The sequence below is a fragment of the Pinus tabuliformis genome, chromosome 3_1, assembly GCF_031772625.1.
Source record: "Pinus tabuliformis cultivar Carrire ecotype Pingquan chromosome 3_1, CPIR1, whole genome shotgun sequence".
NCBI classification, from domain to species: domain Eukaryota; kingdom Viridiplantae; phylum Streptophyta; class Pinopsida; order Pinales; family Pinaceae; genus Pinus; species Pinus tabuliformis.
In genome coordinates this window covers 67,326,969-67,341,056 of record NC_142301.1, presented here as the reverse complement: position 1 = coordinate 67,341,056, position 14,088 = coordinate 67,326,969, and the positions used below count along the sequence as shown (strand labels likewise).

Sequence of the window (14,088 nt, the reverse complement as noted above, 5' to 3'; positions counted from 1 at the left end):
CTAAATCTTGTGGATATCGCAGTGGAAAAACCGACCTTTAGAATCAAGATCTGCAAGTTAGAGGTAGGTTGCCTAACCATACTCATCTATTTAAGTGGTTTAGATTTTCAGATTAGAGCCTCAATTTCATGTTGGGGACCCCTGTTCATCCTCACAGTCATAACGCACTTTTTGGTGCCTGATCTACGTTCTGGAGTGCATAAATGGGGCCCAAAAGTGAGTTCAACATAATTTTAAAGGTAAAAACTATGCTTTGGACTGAGAAGATGAGTAGGACAGATGGTCTACTGGAAGCTGAAGCTAAGTTATGTCATGAATTTATTTCGTACTATTGACTAAAAAAACATAGTGATGTCTTGCAGGTATGGAAGAGTTAAAAATAGTATGACAAGAATGAGAGTTTGAGGCCCTCCATGCTGAGATTCAGTGAGATCAAGCGGTGAAAGGGATACTGGCATGATGTGGCGTGCCAAAGTTCTTAGAGAACCCTTTGATGAGGGTTGGTGAGCCCTTGTTGTCAAGGATAGTGAGTTATTGGGACCCAGATCAGGAAGCCTTTGTAGTACAAGGGCACAGGATCAGGCTCACGATCCAAGACATATACTTTCTAACTGTAGAAATTTTTGAATAATATGACACTTATTCACAGAGATTATCCCAATTATACACTATTGCGGAATACATGTATAATACATAACCTCCTCTACGTTGATCATCAATTTTGCGGAATTAAAAAACAATGAAACATCAATCGCATGCGCACATTAACATAGTATGTAACCCGGGGAAAGCATACAGCTGAAAACCCCACACTATCTGTATATTATAATGATTGAGAACATGTAACAATACATAGTACAATACTCCTCACAAGTACTCAATACTATCTCCACCTATTACACACAAACTAGCTCAGATCTGAATCAATCACAGGTTCAAATCTCCTCCTACTGCTTGCCTGCCTCCACTGCGCAATCCTGCATGAGAATAATGATGAATGGTTGAAGCAAACTCGTATTTCCTTGGCTGAACCATGCAATCCTCATTGGCATTACTCAATCCATTGATTGTGCAAATCTCATGCACAACTATAGTCACAACTGATAGTAATCTCAACCTCTAACACCTGTCTCCACTGAACTGTCCATGCAGTGAGTTCACTGATGTATTCTTTAGTTGCTTTATGAGTTAATAATTAGTGAATTTATTAATAATTAATTCACATCACTCATCACTAGTGTATTTGCAGTTAAACTAAATATAACTAGTTCAACCAAGTCAAACTAAACACAACTCCATCAACTCCTCAATCAACTCCACCAAACTCAACCACATGAGTTCTAACTGAAGTCCATCATGCAATAGCTCAACTGACCCATAAGAAAAGCATATTTCTTTCTGACAGTTGCATGTGCCACATCCGTAGCTCGAACTAAAGTGCTCCAAGAGGATAAGATAATGTTTATAGTCCAAATATTATTATGAGCTAATAATATTCGACTGTTCTATTTTTAGCCTAACAGTCTAAAAACAGAATCTGCCCATATGTCTAAAAATAGAAGTCCATCTATTTTTACCAACATGACCAATCATCCAAAAATAGCATCCTGCAACTCATAGACCATGATCCATATGTCTAAAAATAGACATAGTCTAAAAATAGACTTTGCGCCAAAAATAGCCTGCGGGCCCACTTAGTGAAGGCGACTTCTTTTCACTAAGCTCCATCATCTTGTTGCATTTTCAATACTCCCTCTCAACAAAATAAGGATTATCTGCAGCCCCTATCTTGCAACTTTGGAATGTTTTGCATGCAACACATTTGCCCGGTCCACTTGCTCCAACAACACTTGGAACAAAAAACACTCCCAATTGACCACTCTGTTGGGCTAGGAACATACTCTGATGTTGAATCTCTACCTGCTGATGACAAGTGCTCCCTCTTTGAAATCTGTGCTACTACAACATCTCCATGCATCTTGCACCATTACACACTTCTCTGTGCCATCTAGCACTGTGCAAAACACTTGTGCCACTCGCATTGCTGCAGCCTACTAGCTATGCGCTGTCCTAGGATTCCCTACACTGTCGCTCTCTCTGTTGCTCCATCTGCATCTGTCTCTATACAATCAGTCAGTTCCTGCTACTCCACATCAGGGCTCCCGTAGCAAGGTCTCATCCAGGAGGTTGGGTACCTCAAGGATCCTGCCCCTCCTCCTTAGGACGATCAATCCACATCACCCGACCTCCTACCTGGAGGTATGGTTACATGCGATCCCTCAGCCCACCTGGCTCGAAGTTTCCCCCTACTGGAGGTCTTTGCATGAGTAGATGTCTCTACTCGATCTCCTCTCAGCTTCCCCTGTTGTGGCTGCTCCATAACCTCCTGAAGCTGCTGCACTAATCGTGGCTCCTCCACAATCGTCTGAGACTTCTTCTGGCTCTGCATGTTGAGAGGTAATATACGCTCCCTCTCAACCACCAAGTCTCCATCAGTTGCCTCGTTGCTCAAGGCTTTGCATGCATCTTGAACCTCAAGAGCATACAGGTTCTTGACCCGTGAACCAATCTGCTTCACCTGTCTAGTGATGATGTGTCTAAGGAAAACCTTTCCCTTACTGAAGACTACATCATAGCCTCTGTCCTCCAGCATCACGATCGACACCAAGTTTCTCTTCAGTCCTGGTACATACTTGACATCGGTCAAGGTAAGGCGAGCTCCATGCTCCCTCTGAAAAATAACCATGCCTACACCTGAGACACTATACTTCTCATCATTACCCATCGCTATGAGTATCTGGAGATATTTCTCCTCCAAAGTACTGAACAAACTCTTGTCACCGGTCATGTGGAAAGAAGCTCCACTGTCAAGAAACCAACCACTTCCCACCATGGATGAAACCATGCATGTGAAGAGTGTGAAATCCTACTCGAACTGTGAAGCAAGTGCCTCACCTTCAGATCCTTCCCCGAATCCCTTCTTGGATTTCTTCTTTGGGCAATTAGTAGCATAATGGCCCAACTCATGACAATGAAATCATCTCACCTTCGACTTGTCAACCTTCTTCCCATTATTGGAAGAACTGGATTTGGAAAGAGAACCCTTCTCCTTCCCCTTCTTTTCTTTGGCAGCCAAAGCACAATTTTCTTCATCAGATGCCTTTGATGAAGATCCGTCCCTGGTATTCCGCCTGATCTCCTCTTGCACAAGATCCGACCAAAGTCTCTCCCATCCTGGCAATTTCTCCCAACCATTGACAGAGTCCTGATAGGAATGCCAACTCCTCGGAAGACCAAGGAGAGCCAAGCTCACTAAGTCCTCATTATCGACAGTCACCCCCACACTTCCCAGCTCATCCCAGCATTGGGTTAACTTCGTGAGATACCTGGGCATACTGTCTCCATTCTCACACTTAATGTTTCTGAGTTTATCCTTGAGCGCCAACTTCCTCTGGTCACTCTTGCTTTGGAATAAATCTGTTAACGCTTTCCACATCAAGTATGGAGAAGCATTTCCATGCAGGATGGATACAATGTGATCCTTCACGCCCTCCAACAGAATCCTTTGACACTTTGCTATCTTCTTTTGCCAAGCCACAACTTCAGCAGCATTAGTAGGCTTTGGGACCTCAGCCTCTATGAAATCCTTCAGCCCATTGTCATCTAACACCGCCTCCATCCTGTCTTTCCATGCAATATAATTCGAGCTACCCTCAAGAGCATACTCCAATCGCAATCCGTTGAAAGACATTTCAACTTTGACACCAAGAAAACACTGCTGCAAATTCAAATTCCACCAGCTCAAAACTCAACCGCTTCTGATCTAAAATTCGTGATAACAAAGTATTTCTCGTACAGAGATTGACTGTATGGGATTTTACCGGATATCTCACCTTCCAAAAGAAGGATGAATCTAGAGGTTACCTGGCCCGATTACAGACTCTGCCTGAAGAAATAAAATGTAAACACTTTCTGAATAATAGATCTGATGATCAACTCTACTCTGATACCATGTAGAAATTTTTGAATAATATGACACTTATTCATAGAGATTATCCCGATTATACACTATTTCGGAATACATGCATAATACATAACCTCCTCTACGTTGATCATCAATTTTGCGGAATTAAAAACAATGAAACATCAATCGCATGCGCACATTAACACAATATGTAACCCAGGGAAAGCATACAGCTGAAAACCCAACACTATCTATATATTATAATGATTGAGAACATGTAACAATACATAGTACAATACTCCTCACAAGTACTCAGTACTATCTCCACTTGTTACACACAAACTAGTTCAGATCTGAATCAATCACAGGTTCAAATCTCCTCCTGTTGCTTGCCTACCTCCACTGCGCAATCCTGCATGAGAATAATGATGAATGGCTGAAGCAAACTCGTATTTCCTTGGCTGAACCACACAATCCTCATTGGCATTACTCAATCCATTGATTATGCAAATCTCATGCACAACTATAGTCACAACTGATAGCAATCTCAACCTCTAACACCTGTCTCCACTGAACTGTCCATGCATTGAGTTCACTGATGTATTCTTTAGTTACTTTATGAGTTAATAATTAGTGAATTTATTAACAATCAATTCACATCACTCATCACTAGTGTATTTGCAGTTAAACTAAATACAACTAGTTCAACCAAGTCAAACTGAACACAACTCCATCAACTCCTCAATCAACTCCACCAAACTCAACCACATGAGTTCTAATTGAAGTCCATCATGCAATAGCTCAACTGACCCATAAGAAAAGTGTATTTCCTTCTGACAGTTGCATGTGTCACATCCGTAGCTCGAACTGAAGTGCTCCAAGAGGATAAGATAATGTTTATAGTCCAAATATTATTATGAGCTAATAATATTTGACTTTTCTATTTTTAGCCTGGCAGTCTAAAAATAGAAGTCCATCTATTTTTACCAACATGACCAGTCATCCACAAATAGCATCCTGCAACTCATAGACCATGATCCATATGTCTAAAAATAGACTTTGAGCCAAAAATAGCCTGTGGGCCCACTTAGTGGGGTGGTAGGGGAGATACATCCAGTGCTGCCTCATGGGAGGCATATCATTGAGTTTTCTGAGTGTCATTATGTATGGGGTGGCCATGCAAAGGGAATGACAATCCGAGTTGATGGCTTGGAGAGGCTTGAGACATGAGCTATAGCCACAGTGGTGCTACAGATCTGTGGTAGCCATGCCTTCCACCATATCATTGGAGGGCAGATGATGTTGGTGGAGAGTGTTTTGGGAGTGACCTTCTATGGGTGGGCCCATATGATGTTGTCATTGTTGAAACAACAATTGACATTATGCAGATGGGGGACCAATGATAGCTATTCATTTGGGAGAGTCTTATGATCAATCTTGTTTGAGATGATCCCCACTATACGACCTCATGTTCATATTTGTGATGGGGGCCCATAGGAGTCCAGGATGCATCGCTGGGAGTAGCCATTGAGACGAGGTGGTGGAGAGGGAGTTAGACGAGCGTTCTGACCTGAATTGTTTTCTCATTAGGACCAAATGCTACTATATGTAGATGACGGTTCGTATAACGACATGAATTATCAAGGGGATCCCGACTTACCACTTCCACTAAGATGAGTATGGGGCCTAGAGTGTAAGTGAAAGTTGCTATGTATTGGTGCATTTATAGTTTAATAAATATGTGTGTGTCGTATTGATTTCTAAAATTTTTGGTATGCAGGTATAGCACCAGTGAGGCCGAAAGGATATGCAGGACAAGCCGCAGCATCTGGGGATGCAGATTAGCGGGGGACTTCATCATGACAGAGACTAGATGATGGTGCTCTATTGGAGGATCTCTGACACAACTGTGACATATTATTGGCTAGTGTGACAGAGTGCAAATGACATGAACTAGAAGATCGGTATACAAATGAGTGTACGGGTATTCCCTTGGAGTGGCGAGGAATCATGCAGCGCATGACGATGGTCGGTTAGGGCATACAAGATCTACGAGCTGGGGGAATGGAGTTGTTGGCTCAGTAATCTCCAAATGATAGTGATTAGGCATAAGGACATGTGGGTCCCCATTTTTGTTTTATGATAACATGCTAGTGAACATGTCAGATGTATTAGAGTAGTGGACTCAAAATAATATATGATGATACATAGTTATGATTATGCATATTTTTGTTTGTGACGATTGTGGTTCACCATTTGTTTTATGGATGTCTTCATACATAAATGCCAAGTTAGAATGTTATTAGAAATGGTATCTACATAGTGATTTTGGGCTCTAAGCACACGATTGAATGAAATGGATTCAAATTCATGCATCAAAAGCTTCACTCATAGATATTTTCTAAGTAGGATAGGATTATGCACACGATAAAATCTATTCAATTGCATGATGAGTAGCAAGGAATATAGACAAACATGAAGGTGAAGGATGCGACGGTCAAGGGCATCGACTAACAAACTTATCACAACATCATATTTGTCTTGATTATTGGTGGTAGATCCAATGAAAATATCATTGGAGTGGACTAATGAATGCAAGGGGGTGAAAATGGCCCAAGCTGTTGAGGCAAGATTCCTGGTGAAGCGACTCACACCATTGGCAAAACCGAGATAAGGTGTGGATGATGGATCCCTCTGAAAGATGCAAGAAGTCAATGTGTAAGAATGAGGGGGATGCAAACTACGTAAATGAAAGAAGAAAGAAGTATATACACACATTTCGATGGGAAATGCTATGGGTAAAATTTCTTGAGGTAGAGTGCATTTTGAGGATTGGGAAGGCTGTCTCCTTCTGGATCCTCTAACAGGTATGCCCCCTTTGCCAAAAAATTGAGTGGAAATGGAATGACCATAAGGTGTAAGTGGTTTGAATTTATGGGTTTGAAGTAAGGGATTATTGAACCAATCGACCTCATTATGGATGAAGTATTTGGACGCCACAACATATTGGTCATGGGTTTGCTGCGAAAGGATGTACACATGATGGTGTATTTCATCCCAAGGATAATCAGGGGTGGTCATAGCTTACATAATGTCTTCATCAGAATGGAATATGGGTGGAATAGAAGAAGAAGGACCGCATGATGGAAAAGAGCTACCTGAAGCCTCTTCATGAGAGATAAGGTTCACATATGCATTGTCAAAAGTGGGAGACATATGACCAGTAGATGGAATATCCACCGATGTTGAGACTGATGTGCTTGATGAGGAAGGTTCAAAAAAAGCACAAAAGGAAATATCTAGGGGGTTTCCAGATAATGATCTCATGAATGACGACAAGTAGAGAATATGAGCAGAACTGTCCCTCATCTCGACATTAGGGGGAGGGATCATAATGGGTGTTGTAGAGACCTCTTGTTCTGGTGTGGAAGTGGGTCCAGAATCCGCGGGTAAAGAAGAAGTGGACTCATTACGAGTGACCTCTAATTAACAAAGCACTTGAAGTGTATCGCGAAAATATTTGAGACATGGATAATGCTGGGAATAGTGGCCATAGTTATCACACAAAGCGCAAGGGTGGTTTGTGCCGAATGATCTGATCTTCTTAGTTGACTCAGGTAAGGTGACATGCACCTTCGGATCCTGGAATCAGGGAAGGTATTAGTGACCACATCCTTAATATGAGGGAGTTCAAGACAATTATTGGTGGTGTGACCGGCAACATCATATAAAGCACAAGGAGGAAGAAGTTTCGATGGTTTAGGAGGAGTTGGAGTTGTAGGGGGAGCCTTGTCTTGTGCTCCCTTCTTTTAAGATTTTCTCCCCTCACCAGATGCTTTCAAAATAGGAGTAGGCTCCTGTTGAGGTTGCTGAGGAACTAAAGTGAAGGCAGGGGTAGGAACAACCGATTGGACCGAGGTCAAATTAGTGTAAGGTTTCAATTGATTAGGTGGAGTGTTTGCGGGGGGATTGATGTACGAGACTGGGATCCCTAAGGTAATATTGGGTAGACTCAATGTAGCCATGACAGGTGTAGAATAGACTCTGGGAGGTGGGAATAAGAAGGATATTTAACCAAAAGGATAGTGGTCTGGAGGAACTACTCCACAATGGTTAAGACCTGGGGGAATGGTTCCGGGTGGAAATAGATTAGGAGATACTAGGACAGGGAAGTAATCCTTGAGGAGTTGTACTGGTCAGTGAAGTTAAGTCAGGCACAACAAGTTGTGGAGGTGTGGATTGTTGTGCAAGCATATTAGCTTGTTTGTGGGCGGCCCGCGATGCTTGGAGCATGAAAACACTTGATGGGCTAGGCTCAGAAGGAGTAGGTGATGGGTCGTAGTAAGCACCAAGTAAAGAGGAAGCTTTATAGACTCATGGAGAGACAGACGAGTCAGTCTTATTGTCAGCCATGGAAGAAATGTTGGTCTGAGATGAAGTCTGGGCTTTTGGATCATAGTACGTCAACTGATCTATTGTGACGATCTTTCCATTATGGGGAAAGTACATCTTGCGGTGAATTGCTGTTACACGGTATTTTGTCACACCTCCTGCACTTCCCCGTGACATACCCCAGAGTGCCCGAAACATGACCATCATGTAGTGTACTCATTCACATATGCAGCTCAGATCCTTCCTAAGACATTGATTGGAAAATGCCTTGAGCTTCCCTGAAGGAAGTGGCTCTAAAACCCTAATTTGAGGATCATCGCTCTTATGAGACTAAAAATAATAATGATCGCATGTTGCACTGTACTCGATACATGATGGAATCACTTTGATCACTTGTATACCCGTGATGATCCCAAAAAGGAAATTTTCCCAAAGAGGATGAGAAGCTTCGTGATCTAGAAGCTTCTAGAGCGGCGAGCTGGAGGTTGTTCGACATAGATGAGGTCTAATTCTCCCAGCTTGGCCTCTTGGTCTTATCCCTATGACCTACCTCCTTGAAATGAGGACCTACTCCTATCTTTGGAGAGATCCTAACTCCCTTTCCCAACCTATATATTCATCCTCTCCCATTCCCAAATGGTTGGTCTATGTCTATTTGCACCCTTATGATAAGATTGTGACTATATGCTACTCATTTGGCTTGGAGAAGGAGTGCTTGGAGAGCTTATCTTGGACTTGGATATTCATTCAAGGAGAGCCTATCAACATCAAGGCTTGGTTGTATGCTTCCCTTTATTTTTTATTAATACACAACTACTGGTTCATTTTCCATTGATGTGTATGCTCATGTATCATCTATCTTAACATTCCTTGATCAGTTAAGTAGGTTGATTTTTAATATGTTGTTTGTATTTTCATTCCTTGTTGTGTCTTGATCTCTTGTGCAGGTGCATAAACGCTGAGAGCATCAGGAACAAGCTCGTGATGCAAGTGATTCAAGGTCTTCAACAAAGGAGATTGAGATAGCATCAGAACGGGGTAGGCCATCTTCTTTGTCTCTCTTTTCAATTGTAACTTAGGAAAGTGTCTGGTAGATTGTCACTTTGGTTACTAGACCACTCATTGGGCTAGAGGGATTGTCTCTATTTGGATAGAGGTTTTACCTAGCCAACAAAATGGTGACTCCAGTGGAGAAGCTATGATCCTTTCCATTCAATCCTTCATCTCGATTTCTTGTTGAGTTTGACCAACCGTCCGTTTTCGGGATTGTTTATTTGTCTATAACTTTTTCACTGATTGGTAATTGCTTGAAGGTTCTTGGTTTTTTGCTGATCTTGAAGATTTTTTGGTTTTATCTCATATTTCTCAACCATCGTGGTTTTGTCTCTGACAATTGTGATGACATCACAAATGTTTTAATTACAGTCACGACTATCGCTATTTTTCCTGTGACAGGTGCGATGATCCTAGAATTTTAAGAAAATTAGGTTTTATCTTCTTGTTTTCAGTTTTTGTCTTCTAGTAGTGGTTTGTCAATGTGCTTATAGTGTCATTGTCTTGGTTGACATGTTTGTCTTATTGAAATTGCCTCTTGATTTGGTTTAAGTGTGTTTGGAGCTTGATTTGCTTTCTAGGGTTCCCAGGGTTTCTAAGTCACCCTTCATTCACTCATTGGTCTGTTCTTTAGAGATAGATTACCTTTGTTCAAAGAGTTTTTTCGCATTTAGACACCCTCTGTAAGGAACTTTTTATTCTTAGGTATTAAGTTGTTTTCATTAGTGACGAATCAAGTAGATTCTTTGAAAGTCACTTTAGTTCCATTAGCAAGAAATAGAGTACAAAATTGTTTGTTTTTGATTGAATCAAAAGGAAGTTCTTGTTGTTATTCTTATGTTTTGAAAAGTGAAAGTGTATATCATTGAAGTGTTTTAAAAACATTTTCTTGCATTCAAATCGGAAAGTGAAAGATATTTTCATGATTAGTGAATTGTTTGCATTTTATTTTGCTCTTTTGCACTAGTTTGCAATGATTGCATCTTTAGTGAAAAGGAAAAGATTTTCATTTCTATAGCATTGCATTTGTTAGTAGAATGAAAGATTAGATTTCATTTTACTTATTGCATTGAAAAGTTTGTATTGATGCTTTTGGATTGTTTGATGCATTGATTAGTTGTTTCTCTTCCTTTGGTAGAATAGCCTTCATCGAATGAAAAGATTCATTTTCATCATTTAGTTGCATTCTAGGAACAGGTGACATCGTTGAGCCCTCAAAACTAAAACTTAATTCAAATATTAACTTAAAATTTACCTCAATGAATCTAAGTGGTCTAGGCTAGAGACGTGTTCCGATGTCTATAAAACTCAACAGATGTCATTCGCAATACTCTTGCATTAGACAGTGCTAGCACATACTTGTGCTCCCCATACCATTGAGTATATAAAGGGAGACCCTCATAGGTTGCAAACCTTTATCCATAGGAAGTCGAGTCTGTCGCCCTGTAAATGTGATACACTGAACACAACATTCGGGGAGATTACCTGCACGTACATCAAATCCTTGTTAAATTTATTTACTGAGGTGTATATCACAGTTCACAGTTACTGGTAATCCTTCTTTTCCTCGAGTTACCTAAGTAGTCATTTCGATATTTTCTGACTCTTTAAACTTGAAAAGATCATCGAGCACTTTTCATTTCAAACTCGTTAAACCATCAAAAGAAACTAGAGTCACCTTTTGTACTTTTCTTGACTCTTAAAAGATGAAAAGGCAAAGCTTTTGTTTCAAATTCTAAAAACAACTGCCCATGATAACATGTCGAACCCATATCGTTTCTTCTTGGTCCAATATTCAGTAAATCATTGTAAATTTTATTTTTAATCGACCCTCAATGAATCTCCTTTTCGTTTTTTCTCTTGAGAGAAAGTCATCATGGCTGAACCATTGAGTTCACCCCAAAGTTCCCCTTCACTGTTTGATACTGAAGGCTCCTCCCGAGGAGTTCATCCGAACTTCCTCAGTCACCTGAAGATCAAGGCTTTGAACTTGGGATTATTCCAAGTATCGAACCCCTATCTTCTCGTCCACCACCATTGGATTCTTGGTCTGTAGAAATTTTGAATAATATAACACTTATTCACAGAGATTATCTCGATTATACACTATTTGCGGAATGCATGCATAATACATAACCTCCTCTACGTTGATCATCAATTTGTAGAATAAAAAACAATCACATGCGCACATTGAAACATCAATCACACATATCAACACAGTATGTACTAGGGAAATCATACAGCTGAAAACCCCCAACTATCTGTATATTATAATGATAGAGAACATGTAACAATACATAGTACAATACTCCTCACAAGTACTCAGTACTATCTCCACCTGCTACACACAAACTAGCTCAGATCTGAATCAAGTCACAGGTTCAAATCTCCTCCACTGTTTGCCTGCCTCTACTGCGCAATCCAAAGTGAGAATAGGAATGATCCAAGCTCGTTTTCCTTGGCTTGTACTACGCAATCCTCATTGGCAATCTCAATCATTGATTGTGCAAATCTCATGCACAGCTATAGTCACAACTGATAGTAGTCTCCACCTCTAACACTTGTCTCCACTGAACTATCCATGCACTGAGTTAACTGATGTATTATTTAGTTGATTTATGAGTTAATAATTAGTGAATTAATTAATAATTAATTCACATCACTCATCACTAGTGCATTTGGCAGTTAGACTAAATACAAGTAGTTCAACTAAGTCAAACTGAACACAACTCCATCAACTCCTCAATCAACTCCACCAAACTCAATCACTTGAGTTCTAACTGAAGTCCATCATGCAATAGCTCAACTGACCCATAAGAAAAGCGTATTTCCTTATGGCAGTTGCATGTGCCACATCTGTAGCTCGAACTGAAGTGCTCCAAGAGGATAAGATAATGTTTATAGTCCAAATATTATTAAGAGCTAATAATATTCGACTATTCTATTTTTAGCCTGGCAGTCTAAAAATAGACTCCGCCCATATGTCTAAAAATAGAAGTCCATCTATTTTTACCAACATGACCAATCATCCACAAATAACATCCTACAACTCATAGACCATGATCCATATGTCTGAAAATAGACATACTCTAAAAATAGACTTTGCGCCAAAAATAGCCTGCGGGCCCACTTAGTGAAGGCGACTTCTTTTCACTGAGCTCCATCGTCTTGTTGCATTTTCAACACTCCCTCTCAAAAAGATATGGATTATCTGCAACCCGTATCCTGCCTCGGTGGTATTCAAATTTGCTCCTGGTGAGCGCCTTCGTCAAGATATCGCGTCCTGATCCTCCGTGGGAATGTATGAAAGTAACATGATTCTCCACTGCACACAATCTTTGATATGATGGTACCTGATGTTGATATGCTTGGATCTATCATGAAATACTGGATTAGCCGAGAGTTGAATACAACTCTGGTTATCACAATAAATCACAGTAGGCTCCAAGTGTGACCCGAACAACCCGACCAAGATCTTCCTCATCCATATAGCCTTGCATGTAGCCAAACTTGTTGCCATATACTCGGCCTCTGCTGAATTGAGTGCCACAGATCTCTGCTTCCTGCTATACCAAGAAACTGCTGTCGACCCGATACTGAAAATCCCTCCAGATGTGTTCTTTCTATCCGTTGGGCTCCCTGCCCAATCTGCATCCGTGAAGCCACATAGCTTCACCTCATCCTCCTGTCTGTACCACAATCCATATCCCGATGCCTCTGAGATAACACAATACATGCTTGCCTGCCTTCCAGAAGAGCTTGCTTGGCTTAACCATAGCTTGTGGAAGCTGGTTAATAGCATAGCATATATCGGGTCGTGTATTGACCAGATACATAAGCGACCCCACCAACTGTCGATAAATAGTGGCATCCACTACCTCCGCTGAAGTAGCATCCTCCTTCCTCCAACCTCCAGGAAGAGGATTATCAATAGGCTTGCAGCCATGCATGTTGAACTTATCCAGTATGTCCCGAGCATACTTACCCTGAGAAACAAATAGTCCATCACTGCGCTGCCAAATTTCCAATCCCAGGAAATAATGAAGGAGGCCCAAGTCCTTCATCTCAAACTCTCTAGCAAGATCATCCTTGCATGAAAGTATCAACAGCTCATTTCCTGTCAAAATCAAATCATCTACATAAAGTACAATGATAAGCAACTTACCCTCCACCACAATCTGGTATAGGTTAGGATCTGCCTCACTCTTGGAGAATCCAAGTTCGGTGAAATAACTGTCTGTCCATGTGTACCAAGCACGAGGTGCTTGTTTCAACCCATACAACGCTCTCTTGAGCCTGCACACATGCGACTCGCTGCTAAAGATCTCAAAACCTTCGGGCTGCTCTATGTACACCTCCTCCTCAATGACTCCGTTGAGGAACACAGTCTTCACATCCATCTGATGAATGTGCCACCCCAACTGCGCTGAGAGAGCAAGAATCGTCTGTATGGAAGAATACCTTGCGACAGGTGCAAAGGTCTCCTCATATTCGATCCCCTCTATCTGTGAAAAGCCTTGGGCAACAAATCTTGCCTTGTACTTCTCCACACTCCCATCAGCTACCTGCTTCACTTTGTAGATCCATCTTGAACCCACCACTGATTTCCCTTCCGGTCTTGGGACAATCTCCCATGCACTGTTTCTGACAATTGAATCATACTCTTCCACCATGGCATC

General features: G+C 41.2%; 1 protein-coding gene across 1 annotated transcript in view; it reads left to right on the top strand.

Annotated features, from left to right (window-relative positions):
- LOC149185813 (LOB domain-containing protein 28-like) overlaps positions 1–5,809 on the top strand; it is a 31,039-nt gene extending 25,230 nt beyond the window's left edge. Inside the window, exon 3 of the mRNA XM_089409142.1 lies at positions 5,745–5,809. Coding sequence (XP_089265268.1) covers positions 5,745–5,809 — 65 coding nt within the window. The remainder of the gene's footprint in view (positions 1–5,744) is intronic.
- The last annotated feature ends 8,279 nt before the right edge of the window (positions 5,810–14,088 follow it).